Source organism: Gopherus flavomarginatus, chromosome 9 (assembly GCF_025201925.1).
Source record: "Gopherus flavomarginatus isolate rGopFla2 chromosome 9, rGopFla2.mat.asm, whole genome shotgun sequence".
Taxonomy (NCBI): Eukaryota; Metazoa; Chordata; order Testudines; family Testudinidae; genus Gopherus; species Gopherus flavomarginatus.
The window spans coordinates 86,582,508-86,602,665 of record NC_066625.1 but is presented as its reverse complement, the minus strand read 5'-3'; the positions used below and the strand labels follow the sequence as shown (position 1 = coordinate 86,602,665).

The 20,158-nt window shown below is 40.2% G+C and overlaps 1 protein-coding gene across 4 annotated transcripts in view; it reads left to right on the top strand.

Moving 5' to 3' along the window:
* The window catches only part of DENND4A (DENN domain containing 4A), a 98,110-nt gene that overhangs the window by 54,953 nt on the left and 22,999 nt on the right, over positions 1 to 20,158 (top strand). For all 4 annotated transcript variants that reach the window (XM_050967519.1, XM_050967516.1, XM_050967518.1 and 1 more), the window contains 6 exons: positions 6,480 to 6,613; positions 7,522 to 7,657; positions 12,142 to 12,348; positions 12,433 to 12,561; positions 12,862 to 13,006; positions 18,343 to 18,465. In XM_050967519.1, the coding sequence (XP_050823476.1) occupies positions 6,480 to 6,613; positions 7,522 to 7,657; positions 12,142 to 12,348; positions 12,433 to 12,561; positions 12,862 to 13,006; positions 18,343 to 18,465 (874 nt within the window). The remainder of the gene's footprint in view (positions 1 to 6,479; positions 6,614 to 7,521; positions 7,658 to 12,141; positions 12,349 to 12,432; positions 12,562 to 12,861; positions 13,007 to 18,342; positions 18,466 to 20,158) is intronic.

Genomic DNA, 20,158 nt, shown 5'->3' with positions numbered 1-20,158 from the left:
GCATACAGTTGATAGTGCCCAAAATCGTGCGCATGCACTCAATTGCCATGTTATGGCTTTGGTACAGGCAAAACACTTATGTACTCACTTTTACGGATGAAGAAAGTTCAGTGTGCAAAAGTGGGTATGCAAAATTGGCTTGATCCTGACTGAAAAGTCGACCTCTTATTTTCTGTATTATGCTAGAAGAGTGTGTATCTGTTTAGGAAGGATTAAATTGGAACCCACAATTTTTAATATTATTTGGCCATAGTCTACTGTAACAAAAAGTTCCTGTTAATATTGCCGGAAATATAAGCCTTGCTTGTTGTCTTGCTAGGTACCTGGAACATTCTGTTCTGGGACATTGATGTATAAGCAATGCATGCTGTTGTCTAGGATTTCCTGTAAAGTAGGTCACCTGCTGTTTGTTCCACAGAATTAATGTTGAAGATTATTAGAATAGTTACTTGTTAGGGGGCAAAGCACAGGAAAGTCAGACTGAAGAATCCATACTTCGAAAAAAAAAAATCTGAGAACAGGTCTGACTTATTGTGTGGAAAAAATTGATATTTTATTAAGTGTTGTAATTTTGCATAATTCTCCTTAGCTACTTTTCCAGCCTTAGGTCAGTTTTCATAGTTCTCCAGAAACAAATTAATAAAAGAAAGCATAACTGTACATGTTTATAGACCATGGATTGATTTAATTAAACATTCAAAATATCTTCACAATTTAACAGAAAAAATCTTTAACGGCTTCCTAGTGAAGCATGTGACCCATGTTAAACTTTTTAAGAAAGGAAAATTGCAGACAGACAAGACTGTACTCTGGTGACTAACGCTGCTGAGCAGCATTCAGATAGAATTGCAGTGCAGACTAATTGTGTCTCTAATGTTAAATAGAGTTTTTATTCAGAACGAGATTATTATACAAATGCCAAGTTCACTCTGTTACATTTCATTTTATTTTATTGAATGGTTTCAGTGTGCATATAAATCAGTGTCTTAGCTAAAATTATTATTTGTTCTGGGAGTTCAAACAATTCTCGGAAGAAGTAACTCTTACGTTGATGCTGCCACTATACAATCGGCAAATAGTCTATGCAGGTCTTAAGAGAAAGCAAGAGGTTCTACTTTTAGAAAAAAAAAAAAGCAGTGTGTTTGGGCATAAGGCTGAGAGCCTGGAACTCATTTATTCCTGTCCTAGTTCTTTCTCCGCTTTATTCTGTGGACAACCTGTTTTCAACCTGTTTCCAATCTCTAAAATTGGGATAATACTGTCTCACCAGGATGTTGTGAGAATAAAAGTCTTACACAGAGCTTTATAATCCTTGCATTGTGCTTTTTGTCCAAGAATCTCCATGAACTTTACAAAAGTGGGCAGCTACCCCTAAAGATAGGGAAACTGAGGCACACAAAAATTGTATTACGCACGTAGGATTTGCTGATCTCCGTGGAGTAATTCCCCCCAGCTAGACCTTTCTCAATAGGATGAATAGATCCTCACAAAGGGATTTCTTCAACTTCAGAGCAATAGTAAGGGCCTTTTACACCGTAGTCCATGGCCCCTATATGCCTGATATTGTTTTTGGGTTTATGATACAAGGCTTACTAAAATTAAAAATGCAAGAACTGTACTACAGGAAAATCAGCAGTTAGCTGGGTCATTCTCCTCCTTCCCATCGGATAACCAGATACTTTTATTGGCCATCTGTCCATGACTGAAATAGTACAAAGGTACCCCTGTGGTTATCTTTGAACACAACTGCATGATGAGGTTGCCTACCACCTCTTGTTCATCTTTAAGATAACCAGTTTTTTGGTGTGTACAACTGGAGCCAGTATGATGGTCCTGTTCCAAACCCCCACCATGGGAGCATCTCAAGTCAAGGCATAGTCTCTTTATTCACCTCAATTTCCCCTGCACAGAAGCAGTTCTTCATGATTTATCTATTTTGTGTACTAAAAGGACATTGCTACTTAACTTGCGATACTGTGGAAATTATGGGTTCCACAATATTAGGCTTCCACTGCACTTTTGACAGTGGGAGCCCCACTGCGTGCAGGGTTAACAGTGGGAGTCCCACGCAGCCAACAGCAGAAGCCCCCACTCTTAGCCCCAGGCAGCCAACAGCAAAAAATCACAGAAAAGTAATAACGAACTTCATTACCACACAGAATAACGTCCATTATTATTATTTTTCCACAATTTTCCTTGGCTTGTCGCAACTCAGCTGCAATTTTTGACTATTATCTCACAATTCAAGTAAGGCCTTAGACATTGCTAAATTGTTTCACAAGATCTCATTTTTCCTGAAACAATTCAGAAATATTTCAATCCATATAAACTACTGAGTTTAACATACTTTATTGCTGAAACCAAAAATAAAAACTTGTTTCTATGGGTTGTTTACATATTTCTAAAGATTTAAGTTATCAAGTAAAGTTTTTCTGCTTTTTAGAGAGCCATATGTTATTGCTGTTCAGATGATTAAATAGCTAATCCTCTGTCTCATGCAGTAAAATGCGTAATTAAGAGCATCTCTGTGTACCAAAAAAGCTGTTTTATCAAATTTTAAATGTTTTCAAGGATCCTTTTGAAACTATATTATGTATGTATCTGTTACTCAGTAAAGAGAGAAACTATATGAAATTATTTTAATTTTATGTTGCTGGAGGAATCAGCTTTTTCTGTACCTGAATCTACAGTTGATTCCTGGAAGTTTAACAACAGTGTTAATCTGTAGATTTCATAGTTTAAGTTCAGCAAAGTATTTTTCTATAGAAAAAAAGCCTTTTACTAAGCTTTTAAAAAGCAGGCATTGTAGTTAGTGACAGTTTAGTACAATAAAAGAGCATATCATTTTTCCTAGTGTTGTATGTTTAGAACGGTACAAGGAGTTTTGACTTACAGGATGCATGGACAAATTGTTCATTTCAGTGATCTCCAGCTGAAATCTAGCTCAGGCTAATAATTGACAGCCTGTGTGAAATGACTCAGTAAGTTGTTTTATTGGTATTATGGTGTTGACCACAGTATACAGGAAGACAAAGACAGTACCAAATCATAAATTCATCAGAATAGTGTCTGAGTCTGGTTTCTAGGGGACATATTACCTGTTGAGTCTCCATTACTATTGACTCATTAGCTTCCTTGCACAGAATAGACTACCTTGGAGAGGTCCCTGAGGGTCAGGCATGCAGCAGCTTAGGGAAGCCTATACTGCTGCTGCTCATGGTATGCTTGTGTGCATAAACAGACTTCAGTCTGTAGGCCCTTCAGTTTGGCACTTTTAACTGGCACAAAATTTTTGGTTTTAAATGTACTTTTAAAATTAGTGTGAATCTTCTTGAATTGTAGTGCAGTTTTTATTTATTTAAAATCTATATAAGCATAGTTCCGACAGCTGCTGTTGATACATGTTTACACTTGAGATTTCTTTTCTAGGGGAGTTAATGGAGAAAAACATTTGTACTTTGTTTCAACCAGGTACATTTCACTCTGTATTTGCTGGCTATGATGTAGAAGATTTGTCTGTAGAGGGTTATATCAGAAACTGTCAGAGAATGTGTCCAAATATTCTGAAATTTCTACAGATAACTCTGAATCCGGATTAGGTAATGTGCCCTTGCAATTTCTGATATGATGATGCTTAAAGTGGGCTGGAAGACCATGATGTTTACTCTTCCAAAAGAGAGCAAGAGCACATTTTTAGATCGTTGCGATGAATGTGAAGTAGGTGTCATGGTATCTGAGTTGAACACAACAGCTGAAAAAATGGAGCATTTTGGATGTCCTAGGCAAGGGGCAGGTTTCCCCGAATGTCAGTTAATTGATATTGGAGAGGTGCATCACATTACCAACAGAAAAAAATGTTGCAAGGACAGAAAGCCAGGAGTGATGTTGGATCCAACAGAGTAACTAATTTTTATAAAAGACACAGTGTCAGAGATTGTTCATCTGGCCAGTCAGCATTTCTTGCAAGTGAGAGCTTGCCATCCAGACACAGTAAAAGTGCAGTTCCCTTTTGTGTCTGTGATAGGTAAGGCCTCCCCAAATTCGCAGCCGTGAAAGTCTGTATCGCAGTGAAGTCTGGTCTTCTGTATAATTTTACCCTATACTATACAGATTTCATGGGGAAGACCAGTGTTTCTCAAACTGAGGGTCCTGACCCGAAATGGGGTATCAAGGGAATTGCAAGGTTATTGTGGGGGTGGGGGTCAGTGTATTGCCACCCTTACTTTTGCACTGCCTTCAGAGTTAAGTGGCCAGAGAGTGGCAGCTGCTGGCCAGGCGCCCAGTTGTGAAGGCAGCACCCCACCAGCAGCAGCCCAGAAGTAAAGGTGCAATACCCTACCATACCACTCTTACTTCTGGGCTGCTGCCTTTGAAACTGGGTAGCTGGAGAATGGCAGCTGCTGGCTGAGGGCCCAGCTCTGAAGGCAGCAGCCCAGAAGTAAGGGTGGCAATACTGTGACCTACCTACAATAACCTTGCTCCACCCCCACCCCCCCCAGTCCCATTTTGGGTCAGGACCCCTACAGTTAACAACACCCTGAAATTTCAGATATAATACCTGAAATCATTAAACTTATAATTTATAAAATCCTATGAATGTGAAATTGACCGAAATGGACCATGAATTTGGTAGGGCCCTAGTGATAGGATTGAAGACTTTGTAACTGTTACAGTATGTTGGTTGCTGGTGTTATGCCCTCAAAATGCAGTCAGACTCATTTCAGATGAGTTGTTGTTGCTTTTATCCCCAGTATATTTCTTCTAGTTTCCCTTTCAACATTCTTTGGTGTGTAAACACAATGCACTTGACCATTAGGATCCTGACTGCAAATGGTATGAATTTCAGAGGTGCTGCCAAGCATCTGTCGCTCCCATTGACTTTAATGGGAGTTTGGGGTGCTGAGCGCACCTGAAAATGAGGCCATAGTGACTTAATGAAGCTTTTGTGTCTCCCTGAAGTGGGTAGATTTACCATCCTTCTTGTGCAGAATTCATAGAGAAATGCATATTTAAAGGAAAAGAATATATCCTCCTAACAGATCCAGTATGTGTAATAAGCTTATTAAAAGCAGCTGAAAGCTTACACAGTAGGAGGCTAAGTTTAGGTATGTGCTCAATAACTGTCTTTCAAGGAGAAAAGACTGAGGGTAAAAATCCAGTACATTGTCTTACAGCCAAGGGAGCCTGGCATATACCTTCATCATGTATGTCAAGTATATGGCATGACTTTAATTTTAATTCCAGCCCCATCTTGTTCTTATCGCAGTACTTCATTTCACAGCCACACAGCCATTCATGTAATTTAAACGTTGGTGTTGGGCTAATAAAATGTGTCCCAGGTGAGAAATAGTAATTGAGTAGCTTGTTTGGAGAAGCATCTGAAATTCTAGTTTCCAGCGCAACTGCTGCTGGCGCACAAATGATTCAAACTATAATGCTAAGATGATCTGTTGGTATGTAGTAGAATTTTTTTTTTTTAATTATTATTCTCTTCTCTCCAGTGGAACAACCACACTTTCTTGTAAGAATGTTTCTGTGGCTCAAGGAATTGAAAGAAAAGCTTTCAGTAATAATGCTAAGCAGCCTCTGCTGCCTTTTGGTTCTTGAAGAAGACAGCGATTTTTGTTTTGCCTAATTGAATGTTACAACTGAGTCCAATTCTTCCTGTCTAACAAGGAGCAGACAGTTTTGAGCAACATCCATTACTTTGGATAGGTCAGATGCCTTAAATTTGGCATCTCTTTAAATCTGTGTACGCTAAGCAAACAGAAAGATTTGCTAGTTTATATCAATTATGGAAGTTAATTACTGTGTAAGAAACTAAAATTGGTGTGCAGAGCTGTCTGTTCTCACTAAATTACCCTATCTGGATCACATTTCTGTTACTAGTCCAGTCAGCGATCAAGTTGGAATAGAAGAAGAATAATAAATTTTCATATTAAAAAATTAAGTCGAAGCAGTTTCTTCTGTTTGCACACAAGTTTCAAGTGGCTTACCTCTGAAAGATGGTGTTCCTCACAAAACCACTGCTCTGGACACCTAAAGGGATCCATGAGGAAACAAAATGGCCATGAGCTTATTATATGAACAAAAAATAAATTTGTCACTAAACAGATAAATTTTCTGAGATGGCTATCTCAAAGGTGACAGTTGGGTTGGTATTGGATGTTGTTATTTGTAACTATTTTTGGGTGTTTTCTTAGCAGCATTCCTTCCCTGGTTTGGGGGGTGTCATATAAATTTAGCCTGGAAAAAGGCTTTAGCAAAAAGGTGCATTAACGTGTCATAGCAAGTCCTCATTTAACCTCCTCCCAACAACTGTGCCTCTTAATAGTCACCTTGCCAGGAGCTCCTAGCTCCCAAATACAACCCTTTGATGCTAACATCGCATACTGTTTGCCTGTGCTGTGCAATACATTAATTTCCTGTAACCAAATATTACTTTGACACACACTGTTCTTGTAATTAAATTTCTGCAGGTAGATATGGACAAGAGTGGTGAAACACGGCTTATAGAGCTGGATGAGTCCTACAAGAGTGAACACACAGTTTTCATAACGCCACCTGAGATCCCTCACCTACCTAATGGTGAAGAGCACCCATTGCAGTACAGGTACTCAAGGGAGCAGCATAAAATACTTGCAAACAATAACAAAAAAGTGCCCTGTTGCCTTTCTACAGCTAATTTATAGAGCTGTGTTGTGATAGCTATAGAATACAACTTTTCCAACCCCACAGTTTTTCATTCTGTAAAAAAGCTTACATGTGAAAAGCCTGCTGTGCCAGCTGAATTGAAGCTTTAATGACTTATTTGTGTGGACATCAAATTACTTTCAGTATTTTAATCTTAGTCACGCTGTCTGTTAATATTGATATCTAAATTTTAAACTGGAACATTCAGGGTCTCAGTCTGCAATTTACAGAAGACCTTTTGTAAAATAGTGTCTATCAGCTCCCATTGATTTCGGAACAAGCTGAGGATGCTTAGTTCTTTGCAGGAGACACTCTGTCTCTTAGAATCAAGCCCTTGGGTGAAAACTGATGTTAATTTAGTAAGTACATGTCAAATTAGATTATTTCTACTGGGATCTTTGTTACATTGCTAGATGAAAATGGACTTTTAGTAATCTAATTTTATCTTTCAGATGGGTTTGTAGTGCATATATTGATTTTTATGGGTCTCTGTGTTCTGCTTTGTTCATTAGAGACTAAATTAGCACATATGTTTCTTCTACTAAGTACAGTCAATACTAATACATTTGACTTGTGCTAATTTATTGGAATACTAATAAAGAAAAACTGTTACTTAAGAATCAAAATTGGTTAAGTAAGTGGATGAAACAAGTTTAAGAGCTTGCGTGTTTATGCAAGTCATCCAGAACTTTCACTAAAAAAAACTTTGTTCCTCTTACTTGAGGAAAGTGTAACTGCTTTTATCCACTGACATTTTTAGACCTTATGTTCACTGCTGATTGAAACTGTGTTACAAAGGTTAGATTATGGCATATTTTTCTCTTATAGCTATAATGGATTTCCTGTGCTGAAGCTAGATTTGTTTGACCAACCTGAGGGGTTCCTGACTACACCAAATAACAAACTGTTTTCAAAAGCCAGTAGTCCCAACAGCCCATCCCCAATGTTCAGGAGAACAAAACAGGTACTTTGAAATATTTAAATTACTAGAGAAGTTTTAAAAGTTTATAAGGACCTTCTGCTTCCAAGCTTAGTCATCAATATCCTTGGTTACCATGGTTGTGTAGATGCAACTAAAAATTATTGTCATCGCCAAGAAACTTAACTTGGGTAACATTAATGATTCTTCTTCACATGTTTGTGTACGCATATTCTGTTGTCGTGTGAGTTTGGATTCTTTTGGCCAGCCATGTCCACTGGGAGCCCTGAATCCCTGTGCTCTCAGCTCAGGGCATAAATGGCAAGGTGATGCTAACTGTCTCTCAGGTCCTTCTCATCACCCATGGCTTCAAGTAGGAACTCTGCAGTCTCCAAACCTCTTTGCTCATCGTGTGGCCTTATCAACAGTAGTTAGTGATAAAATTAGTGTAGCTTTACCATTTTCCCTCCCCTTTTTTGATTTATTCCCTGATGTTGAGAGTGTTTATTTCTCCCAGAGATAGTCCAGTACTGTCTTCACCAAAGTCTCCAGGATTCAAAATATGTCTCATCTGCAAGGCAGTAATGCCTCTTAATGACGGATACACCAAATGCCTTTTGTGTCAGGTACTTAAATTGTTCTCAAAGACAACTTAAAAAGCTAAGAGGCATGCTTGAAAATATTTCCAATGGAGAAATCCATGTGTCCCTCCTCAAACCCTGTGGTCACTACGGCTGAAAATCTCTGATGTGAGTGTTGTCAGATAACATCTCTCACAGCAGGGGAAGAAAAGAGCATTCTGATTTTAAGTACTATTTTTTTTTAATCTCGCAATTATGATTATTTTTTTATCATTTGACAGCCCTACCAGAAAATTTTCTCTTCAATGACATGGCCTCACAATTCTTGAAAGGATGAGTCCCACACTGAAAAATAAAGAGGATTTCAGCCATCCTGGAGACATGGCACTAGTATAGGAATCCCATATTTCCTTTTTCCCCCACGATATATACCAGTTGTAGCTCATAATTTCCTGTAGAGACCGCTAGACTTGGAGTTATCTCTAAACGATTCTCTTTTTCTACTTAAAGGCACAGGGACCTCTCTCACCTTCCTCTTTCATAGTTACTTAAGGGGAATTTTTTTCTACCTTCTGTTTTTGTGCCACCTGTATCATCAAATCAGATCACCAAGCAAACTTTTAAACTATTTTTAGGACAATCTCCATTCTATTAGTATTCATTATTTAGATAGGTAGATGATTTCCAAGTGCACAGAAAGATACGGTTCCTCTCCCAAGGAGTGTACAGTCTACAAATACGCAAGCTTCAATGAGAGGTTGGGGGAAAGAATTACAAGCAAAGTGATCAGAGTGGTAACAGGTACACATTTTTTAATTACATGTGTGTGTTAAAACTCACTAAATTTCTTTCCCTTTTTTCTCTCTGCCTTACTTATTTTCCCCTTATTGCAATTCCAGTGATCTTACACACCCCTTACACACCCCTTTCTTCCATCTGTAAAGCTCTTCCCTCCACATAAAGGAGAAGTTAAGTGATAAGATAAATACTGAGATAACTAGATGACTGTCAGCTAGTTTCTTGTAAGCCTAATAGGAGGGATTTTTGCTGAGAGGGTGACAGTCTCAAGGACCAGCTCAGGAAGAGTGGAGTCAGTTTGTGGGGGATGAGGTTGTGGAGTTTGTCTTGGAGTTGTTTGGGGAAGGATTTGATATCCTTAAATTCCTAGGTGGATTGGGGTGTGGAGTCATCTTTGTGTCCTTTATAGTAGGTAGTGACCATTTTCACAGGTTTATTGAAGTACCTTATTTTTTCTTCCCTCCCCACCCACTGCGATAGATGTCTCAACATTTCTTCTCTGGGCTTGTTCAGATACATCTGACAAAGAAATGTCCTGGCCGTTTCAAATCATAATACAAGTTGTTAAAAACAAATTTTCTTTAGTAGGTTTTACAGTTTGACAATATTGATAAATCACCTAATGTCACTTGCTTTACAGATTGCTGATGAGCACTAAATTGGAAGTACAGTGGTATGCGCACGTGCTTAATTTAATTAATGAAAATTTCTTTTTAAGTATATGATTGACCATGTAATAAACTTTTTCTTAATGAGTCAGCACTTCCAGTTGTTACTGCTACAGAGCTCCCTTGATCACTGTTCAGTTCACTATGTCTTGATTTTTATGATCTGACGTGCCCTGACTTAAACAAGTATTTTAAGTAGCTTATTTTCTCCTCTAATGGACAAGTGCTGAGAATTACATTTCAGATGAATATTTACATTCTGTATATGTAGTAATGAAATGTCTTTTAAAATCATTAACATTTGGCAGTACAAATACATTACCCTTGGAAAAGTAGAATTCTGACCCTACTGTATTTATGCATGTTTCTTTCCCACTTCCGGCTACAACATGCGGTTTCTTGAGGTATAAAACAGTGCCAGGCCCCTTACCTTTTTATTTCCATGTTTTTTGCCTCTTTTTTTTTTTTTTTTTGGTCCTAAAATGCCTTGACAGACCAGCCTCCTTCTTAGCTTTGCTATGTAATACGGTCCATTTTCTTCAACCTATAGACAGGATCCAAAGATAACCTTGTGTTCCAAATTTTCAGTTTGTAGCTGGTTGATGGATAGTCTGTTTTCACAGAGATCTAGTTGATGATATTGGTAACAAAAAAACAGTTTGCTGGGCCTTTCACCAATATCATAAGCTATGACATCTTGAAGAACGAAACCTCTGCAATGGTCTGGTCTTAAAATCACAGTAAGTGCTAGATCAGAGTGCAGTAGCATCCAGAGTGTAAAAAAGCTGAAAGTATCTTTGCTTTCACTGGCCTTCATAATATTCTTCTACAAAGCTTGATTGTCTTGTCAAATAAAAGGGATTACTGTTTTGTCCCCATGTTTCCTGATCTTAATCATTAAGAAAGTGAGAATTAATCAAACTGGAATATTCAAGAACATTGCTAATAAGAACTCATGTTGTATTAGGAATCTTTCATCTTTGGAACCCATTTCTGATCTTTCACCTAATTTAGCATGTAGAGGTTTTTAAATTATTCCAGGCTGACTTTTTTATGAATTATGAGAAACTGTAGGAAAACAAGGTTTCCTTCCCTCTTGTTCCTGAAGTGACTGAAACCTAAAGGACACAAGAAAATTAAAAAAACAAAACAAAACCCACCAACAGCAAAAAAAAACTGTGATAAGATTCTGTACTTCTGCAGTATCTAGCACTTTACTGTGGGAATATTAATAATTAAACGTCACAATATAAGGATCTCTGGTGCAGAGTATGCTGGTCTAACAATGTAAATACTATGTGGCAATATTTCATAGTAGTTTGATAGTAAGTAAAGAACATGGTATACAACTGTGGAAGTGCCTGGGAGTTGTAAGTCGGCAGAATATAATGCCTGAGTTGTAGTCTGACAAGAAAGCACCCTGGGATTGATAATAACCACAAGTGGACAGAACTTAGGTTCTATATTTCCTTTAAAAGAAGTCACCATTCATGGTATGGTGCTCTTTGACCATGCTGGGTTTTTGGCTCCGTGCTGATTCAGAAAAATATCTTGTGTCAATTTGATACTGCTGTTTCCTAGGATCCAGGTAAACCAGCTAAATGGTCTTTTGGGGCCTCCTTCCAAATTTAGACCTAGTCTAATTATGCTTACTTCATGAAATCTGACAAGATCGTAGCAAAATGCCGTGGCTGCTGGCCATACTCCATCCACCTAACCTTTGAGTGTGCAAACATCCACAAAATATAATGGATGCTTGAAACTTGTTTGGAAAGAAGCACAAGATTTAGGATCTTCTGTTTGGTTGGTTTTTGTTTTCTTTACTTCGAATGTTGTCATCATTTGTCAGTATTGTGAATTAGTCTTGCAAATGTATGTTAATATTTGATTATAAATCAGATGCTTTTGATTAGAATCATGATACTGCGTTTCCATGACACTACACAAATGATGAAGATAGAAATGAGGGGGAGAGAAAGAGAAACTATCATTGTATAGAGGATGATATTTCCATTTATTTTATCTGAACTGAAAACTGAGCTGACTTGGAGGCCTCTGCAGACAACTGAGTAATGTCCAAACCTAATATATATATGCACACAGCTAACCACCTGGAATCACATTCTCAGTTATTCTCACCGTATGTGTGAGAGAGAGAGGGGGAGAGTCTATTTGTTTATGCAAGCAGAAGCCTTCAGTAATTTAGTATAAAGTCTATGAGAAGTAGCTTTTTTGGTGTGCAGCTATTAAGTCCACAAGAGCTGATTCTACAAGACACATCTCTGTTTCTCTCAGATAAGAACTGAGTTCCTTGTGTGGTGCTGCTTCTCCTGCCTGTCCAGCTTCTGGCTTAAATTTCAGTGTCTAGACTTCTTCTGCCCATAAAGAGCTCAGAGCACTCACACAGGGTCTCACTTTTATGATTCATTTCTAAAAAATCAAATATGTATATTAAAGATATTAACTGAATACCTCTTTACAGGAAATAAAGTCAGCCCATAAGATAGCTAAGAGGTACTCCTCCATTCCTCAGATGTGGTCCAGGTGTTTGCTGCGTCACTGCTATGGCCTATGGTTTATCTGCCTTCCTGCGTATGTGAAAGTGTGCCATTCAAAAGTCAGGGCTCTGAGAACTGCATATGACGTGCTGCGAAAAATGCATACCAAAAAGATAGATCCCCCTGATGAGGTAAAAAAGGGAATCCTGGGGGTTTTGTTTTGAATTTTGTGTAAATTCTCTATAAAATGAAACATTAAAAATGTCTGTTTTCAGGTATGTTACCGGGTGATTATGCAGCTATGTGGGCAATATGGCCAGCCTGTGCTTGCAGTGAGAGTCCTTTTTGAAATGAAAAAAGCCGGTGTTGACCCTAATGCTATTACATATGGTTACTATAATAAGGTAAGTGTTTTGGGGGAGGACAGGAGGAAGGCTGATATATTCTTATTATTGTACATAATAGCAAACAAAAATTACTGAAGGAATAATTTTTATAGAAATAAGTTAGAAAATTGCTTTTTCTTCCTTTTTTTTTTTAACATTTAAGATTTACTTTATTAGTGCAGCGTGTTTCTTGCCAGTTTGATTTAAGTCAGTGAACCACTTTTTGAACATCCTTGTATTGGAATATCTTAAGCAAATCTGTAACAGAAAGCAAAGACTTCTTACAGTCATTTAAATCAGACTTTATTCATTGAATAGGCTGTTTTGGAAAGCACCTGGCCTTCAAGTAATAGAAGTGGCTATTTCCTATGGACGAAGATCAGAAATGTTGTATTAGGAATAGCACAGTTTAAAAAAACTTTAAAAAAACTACCTGCCAACACAACACAAGCAGCTCTTTCCGGTAGAGTATTCATACGTTTTTATATTAGCTTACATTGATAAGCAATTTGTATTTAAAAAAAAAATCTGTCAAAGGATTGAATTACTTCTATATTGTTAATTATTTAATAAAAATTACATTAGCATTAATATTTTTAAATAAAAAAAATTCTGTCTTACAATTTAAAATGCCAAATGCTCATCTGTCTACTTCATTCATGTTACTAGAACACTTCTCAATGCAGCATGTATTTTATTATGTGACCTATTTTTTTTAGTCAAAGTATCACTGCTGATAAGTGTGGTATAGACTTATGTGTATAATAGATATTATATATAAGGTTATACTAATACATTCTTTCTTTGTACTTTATTTAATCTGACATGGTGTCTTATTAACTATTGTTTTGCTTTTAACTTTATACGTTACCTGTTAGAGGGGAATTACACGTTAAATCCAGTCTGAGTATTTAGATTATATTAAACATAAAATGTGTTATTTTAACTAAGTATTGAAGAGTCATTAAAGCAATTATATTTTACAGTTCTGTACCTTAACTCTTCAAAATGCATGAATCATTAGTTACTACCTATAACTCTAGGTGAAAAAGACAACATGCTACTTGCAGAGCTGTTATGTTAGAAAACCATAGCACGTGGATAATGTTTCCAGGAATCAGGTTTTTTTTTCTTATTAGTCACTGGTCCAGGACCATTGCTTTGAAAAGTCTGTCACAGAGCTTCTAGCCCTAGAGGGTGATGTGTTTGATTTGAGCCTTGATGGTCTGTGAGTCTCCTCATCTTAAATATGTCATGGGCCCCGCTGTCTACCTTGGGCCAGTATTTCAGGGTCTCTATGTTACTGAAACTGTCACATTCATTTCATTTGATATATGACCTTGACATTTATGGGACTGATTATTGTAATGAAAGAACTGTGGATGAAGGCACACATTGAAATTAAGATTTATTTTTAATAACTAGATTTTAATTGTGTCTTATTATATTTAGTATACAGCATCTCTTTCCATAAGTAAGAGACACAAACTGGGTGAGGTAATATCTTTTATTGGACCAACTACCATTGGTGAAAGACAAGCTTTCTAGGGGTAGAAGAACTGTGTTGAAACGTTATCCCTTGTTTGTTTGTTTTGAACTCATTCAACCACAGCTATACTAGTGATCCTCAGGTCAGTGATGCCTATCAAGAATTGCCAAGTAACTCTGTGGGCCTTCACATGATTTTACTGGGTATTGCTGACTTTTCATATAAAGAAAATCTCAATTGAGTCTGAATTATTTTAGAAGTGCAGTTTCTATTAAAAAACAAAACCAGGAGACTTTAACATTTCATCCTTTAAAAAAAAAAAATATTATTCCTTGAGTGCTTGCTCATGTCAATTCCATTGTAGGTGTGCACTCCCACGTGCGTAGTTGTTGGAGACTTTTGCCTTAGCGGTATCCGTAGGGACAGCTGTGGCGCCCCTTGGAGTGCCGTGCTCATGGCACGGTATATCAGGAGTCGCTGTCCCTGCACTCTCTCAGTTCCTTCTTACCACCTATGGTGGTTAGTCAGAGTGCCTCTCTCCCTTACTTCGCAAGTGGTTAGCAGTTGTTCTTGCTTCTTTAAGAGCTCTTCAGCCTTAGAGTTTTAATTGTTTCTTGTACTAAGTGTGACAAAGTTCCTCCTCTACCTTGGTGGGTCCTGCGCTTATTGGCAAATTTGCTCACCTCAGTGATCTTCCCCACAGTCTGGGTCAAGTCCTCCTGTGTCTGATCAGGAGCTGGGAGGTTTAGGGGGAACCCGGGCCCACCCTCTACTCCAGGTTCCAGCCCAGAGTCCTGTGGATAGCAGCTGTCTATAGTACCTCCTGTAACAGCTGCATTACAGCTACAACTCCCTGGGCTACTTCCCCAAGGCCTCCTCCAAACACCTTCTTTATCCTCACCACAGGATCTTCCTCCTGATATCTGATAACGCTTGTACTCCTTAGTCCTCCAGCAGCACAGCCTCTTACTCTCAGCTCCTTGTGTCTCTTGCTCCCAGCTCCTCACATGCACTTCCTCTCCTCTGGCTCCTACCTGCCTGACTGGAGTGAGCTCCTTTTTAAACCCAGGTGCCCTGATTAGCCTGCCTTGATTGGCTGCAGGTGTTATAATCAGCCTGTCTGCCTTAATTGGTTCTAGCAGGTTCCTGATTACTCTAGTGCAGCCCCTGCTCTGGTTACTCAGGGAACAGAAAACTACTCATCCAGTGACCAGTATATTTGCCCTCTACCAGACTCCTGTACCCCACTGGTTTGGGTCTGTCACATAAGATAGTTGTAGTTAGTTGATAGAGTTCCCTAGTGGGACTTTGCCCCAGGAGGGACATGTCCCGGTCCCCTGGGTTCAAACCTTGCATGGGCTGTAGAAGGTCTATTTCTGTTAGTGATCCCCACGGCAGCTGTCTCAAGTGCTTGGGCGAATTGCATATCAAGGAGAAGTGCCGTAGTTGTAAGCACTTTCAGCCATGAACTCAGAAAGAGCTGGATATTAGACTCCGAGCCCTTCTCGTGGAGTGGGCCCTTTGCCCGGCATCCAAGCCCTGCTGCCAGGAGTCAGCAAGTACCCCGTCATCCATGCGTAGCGCACCCCCAGCAACAGGCTCTGTCCAGCTCTGTTCGAATTCCCCGGCGCTTAACAAGGCCTGGAAGCATGGCTCACCGGCACCAGGCAAAAAGGCCCATGGACCTTTGGACGAGGGACCTGACTTGGCCCACCTAGCCACCCCGGAGCCGCGAGGGCGTTCCTCTCCAGCAGAAATTCTGAGCCCCTCAAAAGGTCCGTCACTGATTCAAGAGAGCGGTTTGGGACCCAAGCTCCCATCACCTCTGGCACCTGCCCAGGTCTCCCTAGAGCGAAGGGGGCAGAGACCTCCACCAGTACCATCGGAGCAGCTGGGACAACAGCAAGTGGCAAAGACTCCCCAGGAGGACAAGCCAGCTGCTGCGGAGTAGCAGAGAGCGCCATTGATTCTACGAGGTTAAACAGCACTCTGCTCCAGCAGCGCCGGTGACACAGGGGGATACCAATGGCACCGGACTCGGTGCATGACGATCGCTCGGAGGCCGGGATTGAGGAAGCAGTACCTACCCCAAAATCTCCCTCCCCTGGGGGAGGAGAAGCCACAGACCTCCCGCCAGTAACCCGGGCATACTCATCATCCCCAGATGAGGCAGTGATGGGCCCTTCCAGGCTTAGCCCGCCCAATGATTTTAAGGAGCATCAGGCTGTGCTCCGGAGAGTGGCAGACAATCTGGGCTTAGAGATGGAGGAGATGGACTCAATGTTCAGTGTCCTCTCCGCTTCAAGCCCAGCTTGCCTGCCTTTGCCAGTCCACAAAGGAGTCTGAAAGATTGCCGAGGCCCTGTGGCAAATCCCCTTGTTTATCCCTCCCACTTCCAAAAGGGCAGAGAAAAAATACTTTGTTCCAGCTAAAGGGTTCAAGTATTTATACACCCATCCGTCCCCAGGCTTGTTGGTTGTCTCCACGGCCAACAGAAAGGACAAACAACTCCATACCGCCTCCACTCCTAAGAATAAAAAAGCCAAAAGGCTGCATCTCTTTTGGGAGATTTATTCGACTGCCAGCCTACAATTCCGGATGGCAAACCACCAAGCTCTCCTGAATTTGTGGGTTTCCCTCTGCAAGTTCCAGGAGTCCCTTCCGCAGGGGTTAGCCCAGGAATTGAGCACCCTGGTTGAGGAAGACACAGCAGCAGCCAGGTGCTCCCTACAAATGGCCTGGGATGCAGCGAACTCTGCAGCTCAGGTAGTTGCGTCGGCAGTGGTGATGAGTTGTGTAGCTTGTGGCTACAAACGGTGGGCCTCGCAAGAGTTGCAGACTTCAATCCAAGATCCCTCTTTTGATGGAGTTGGTCTCTTCTCTAGGCAGACGGATGCCAGGCTGTATGGAGTGAAGGATACGAAGGCCATCCTTGGTTGGCATACATACCCCACAGCCTGCTCGGAAGCCCTTCTGGCTGTCCCCACCACCAAGACCTTGGCAACTCTGCCAAGGTTCTGTAAGAAGAAGGGACAGTAGCTTCAGTCAGCGTTGCCCCCCTTCTTCCTGCTCACCTACACAGCCTGGACCGTCTAAATACTCGGGGGGCCAGAAGGGCCAGGCTGCATACCCTGGATGTCAGGTGGGCGCTGGCCTTCTACATTGATAGAACAAAGCCACTCTGTAAGTCAACGCAGTTGTTCATGGCTGTTGCTGACAGGATGAAAGGTTGCGCAGTGTCAGCCCAGAGACTCTCATCCTGGATCACATCCTGCATTCACTACTGCTACGAGCTGGCAAAGGTGCCCCTGCCAGTGGTTGTGCTGGCTCATTCAACTAAGGCGCAAGCTTCCTCAGCAGCCTTCCTTGCTCAGGTGCTGATCCAGGAAATTTGTCGGGCTGTGACCTGGTTGTCTGTCCACACGTTCGCTTCACGTTATGCGCTGACCCAGCAAGCTCGAAATAACGCTGGCTTTGGCATAGCAGTGCTACAGTCTGCAAAGCTGTGAACTCCGAACCCACCTCCTGAGGATTCTGCTTGAGTGTCACCCACAATGCAATCGACATGAGCAAGCACTCATAGAAGGAACAGTTGCCTACCTTTTGTAACTGTTGTTCTTAGATGTGTTGCTCGTGTCCTTTCCATTACCCACCCTCCTCCCCTGCTGTTGGAGTTGTCGGCAAGAAGGAACTGAGAGGGCATAGGGCCGGTGGCGCCTGATATACCACACCATGAGCACGTCACTCCAGGGGGTGCCACGGCCGTCCCTACGGATACCGCTAAGGCAAAAGTCTCCAACGATCGCGCACATGGGCACCCGCACCCCTACAATGGAATGACATGAGCAACCCATCTCGAAGAACAACACTTACAAAAGATAGGTAACGGTTTTTACTGTACAGTGGAATAATGTATTGACACCTCTTTAACTTTTAAAAAGAGTGTGTGACATTTGGATTGGTTGAGCACAAAACAACCTAACATTTGGTCATCTAAGCAAATAAACTGAAATAGAATGTTGTGATAAGTTTTGTTTAGCTTTTGGCTGGCTTATTTTGAACTTCATTGACATAATTTGAATGTTTATGTACATTTGGTGGCACCAGTATTGTATTAAATCAATCTATAGTTGTCCTAACATTCCATGGCAATTTTATGTGATAAAGTGTTCAATATTTTTAGCTGGAATTTGCCTAACAAAATAAATTATTGTATTATGGATATTTCATTTGTTCTATTACACAGTATTTCATTGTATGGAAATATAGAGTTAATTTTCTTTATCCTGTCAATTCTCCTGTTACAACAGGGGGACTTTCAGATCTTGGGAGTAACTTGTTATCTAAAGAAGAATTTAGGCAAGGGGAAACATCTGTTCAAGATATAAAAAAACAAAAAGAGGACGACAAGAGAGAGAGTGATTCCAGTTCTTGTATGTATTTTATAAATATTGCCGTCCAGTTCATTGTGTATAAATGATGATGCTTTGATATCCAGAAGGGGGATGCATTGTGGAGAACCTGCTAGTCTCCTCTGTAGGAGAGGAATAGCAAAACTGTATTTACATCTGCATACTTTCATCAGACCTAAAGGAATTGGCCTAACGTTTTATAAGCCAGGGTAGAACTTGTATGGCAATGTTCACGCAAATTGGGCAAAGGGTTTAGAGAGATGAGGGCCCAAAATACCAAGGTGATCTTACTTCTTGCATGTTTTCTAATTTATTTAGTAATGTCATAACTCAACTAGGCCTACAGACTCTGGACTTAGTTTAATATGTTGTCCCTACTGGGTACCTTTGACTAATTTTTAAAGTGAATTATTATTTTATCAACAGCACTTTTAATGTATGTTCTGCACATCACGTCAACTTGTACTTGTTTTGAACAATGCATCCTGGTCTGTTACGTTCTTCTGTCAGTGCCGTGTGTTGTTTAGATAGCTCAGAAGTAAAGGCTGCATGATTCCTAAGCAGCAAATGTCAAGCCAGAAGTAAGGTCTACAGGATTTCTTGCAGAGCTTGCAAGAGGGCTTGTAAAGAACAGAACTTGCATTTTTTGCAGGAGTCCATGCATACTTCATAATCTCTGCAGGAGTACCTATCCAGTTTGCAAGCTCTGGAGACCCCTCGCTTATCCACATATACATATGAGAACATATTACTCCTATTTTGTGTGTCCGCCAGACTTAGAGAGGATTTCAAGGAGGGGATTTCTGAAATCTTCCATCACAAGATGCTTTCTCATTGTCGTCTTATATCTCTTAGAAAGTGCTCAAGTGGTGAACTCAGTCATTCACAGGAACTAGGGAGGTGAAGGTCCAAATGAAGCAAGACCTCTTGTTATAGAGCAATTTCTTATTTTTTAAAATAATTTTAATTTCATCTTAAATGTTTTTTAAAGGAAAGATCAGTTACTTAAAGAAAAAAATTAAGAGTGTTGTATTTTTAAAAGCTAAAGCATTAGAATTCTCAGGAAATTCTGAGTTAAGATTGAATTTCAGAAAAAACAAAACAAATGCCAGCTGTGAAAATGCACAGTTAAGATGCGTCACCCGAAGTTCATCACTTACATTAGTTTTAGAAACATAATATCACCACTAGCTTTGCTGAAAATGTTTTGCGCTTGTAAGTGCCACCTGTTGAAAATGATCAGTAGCTTGTGCGTGTACTTTAGCTCCTGATTAGATGTGCAGTTGCCTGCTCTGTGCATTTAATTATGATGCATCTTTTTTGGAAAAATCAGTTCTAAAACAAATACAGATTCTGTGCTTGTAAGTACTGCAGCGTTACATATTTGCTTAGGCTTTGTGTTCAGTGGAAATGCTGCATGGCACAGCTCTACTGCTTGTAGCAGTTCAGTGCAGACACTCACTACTGTGATGGGAGAGGTTCTCATCTCTGTAGTTAGTCCACCTCCCTGAGAAGACATAACTAGGTTGACAGAAGAATTCTTCTGTCAGCCTAGCAGTTTCTACACCAGGTTGGCTTAACTCTACCGCTCAGGGTTGTGGATTTTTCACAGGCCTGTCTGAGTGATGCAGCTGGGTCAACCTAACTTTCTAGCGTAGATCTGGCATTAGTTACCTCTCAAGTGACATTAGGTGTAGCTGGATCTGCATTGAGG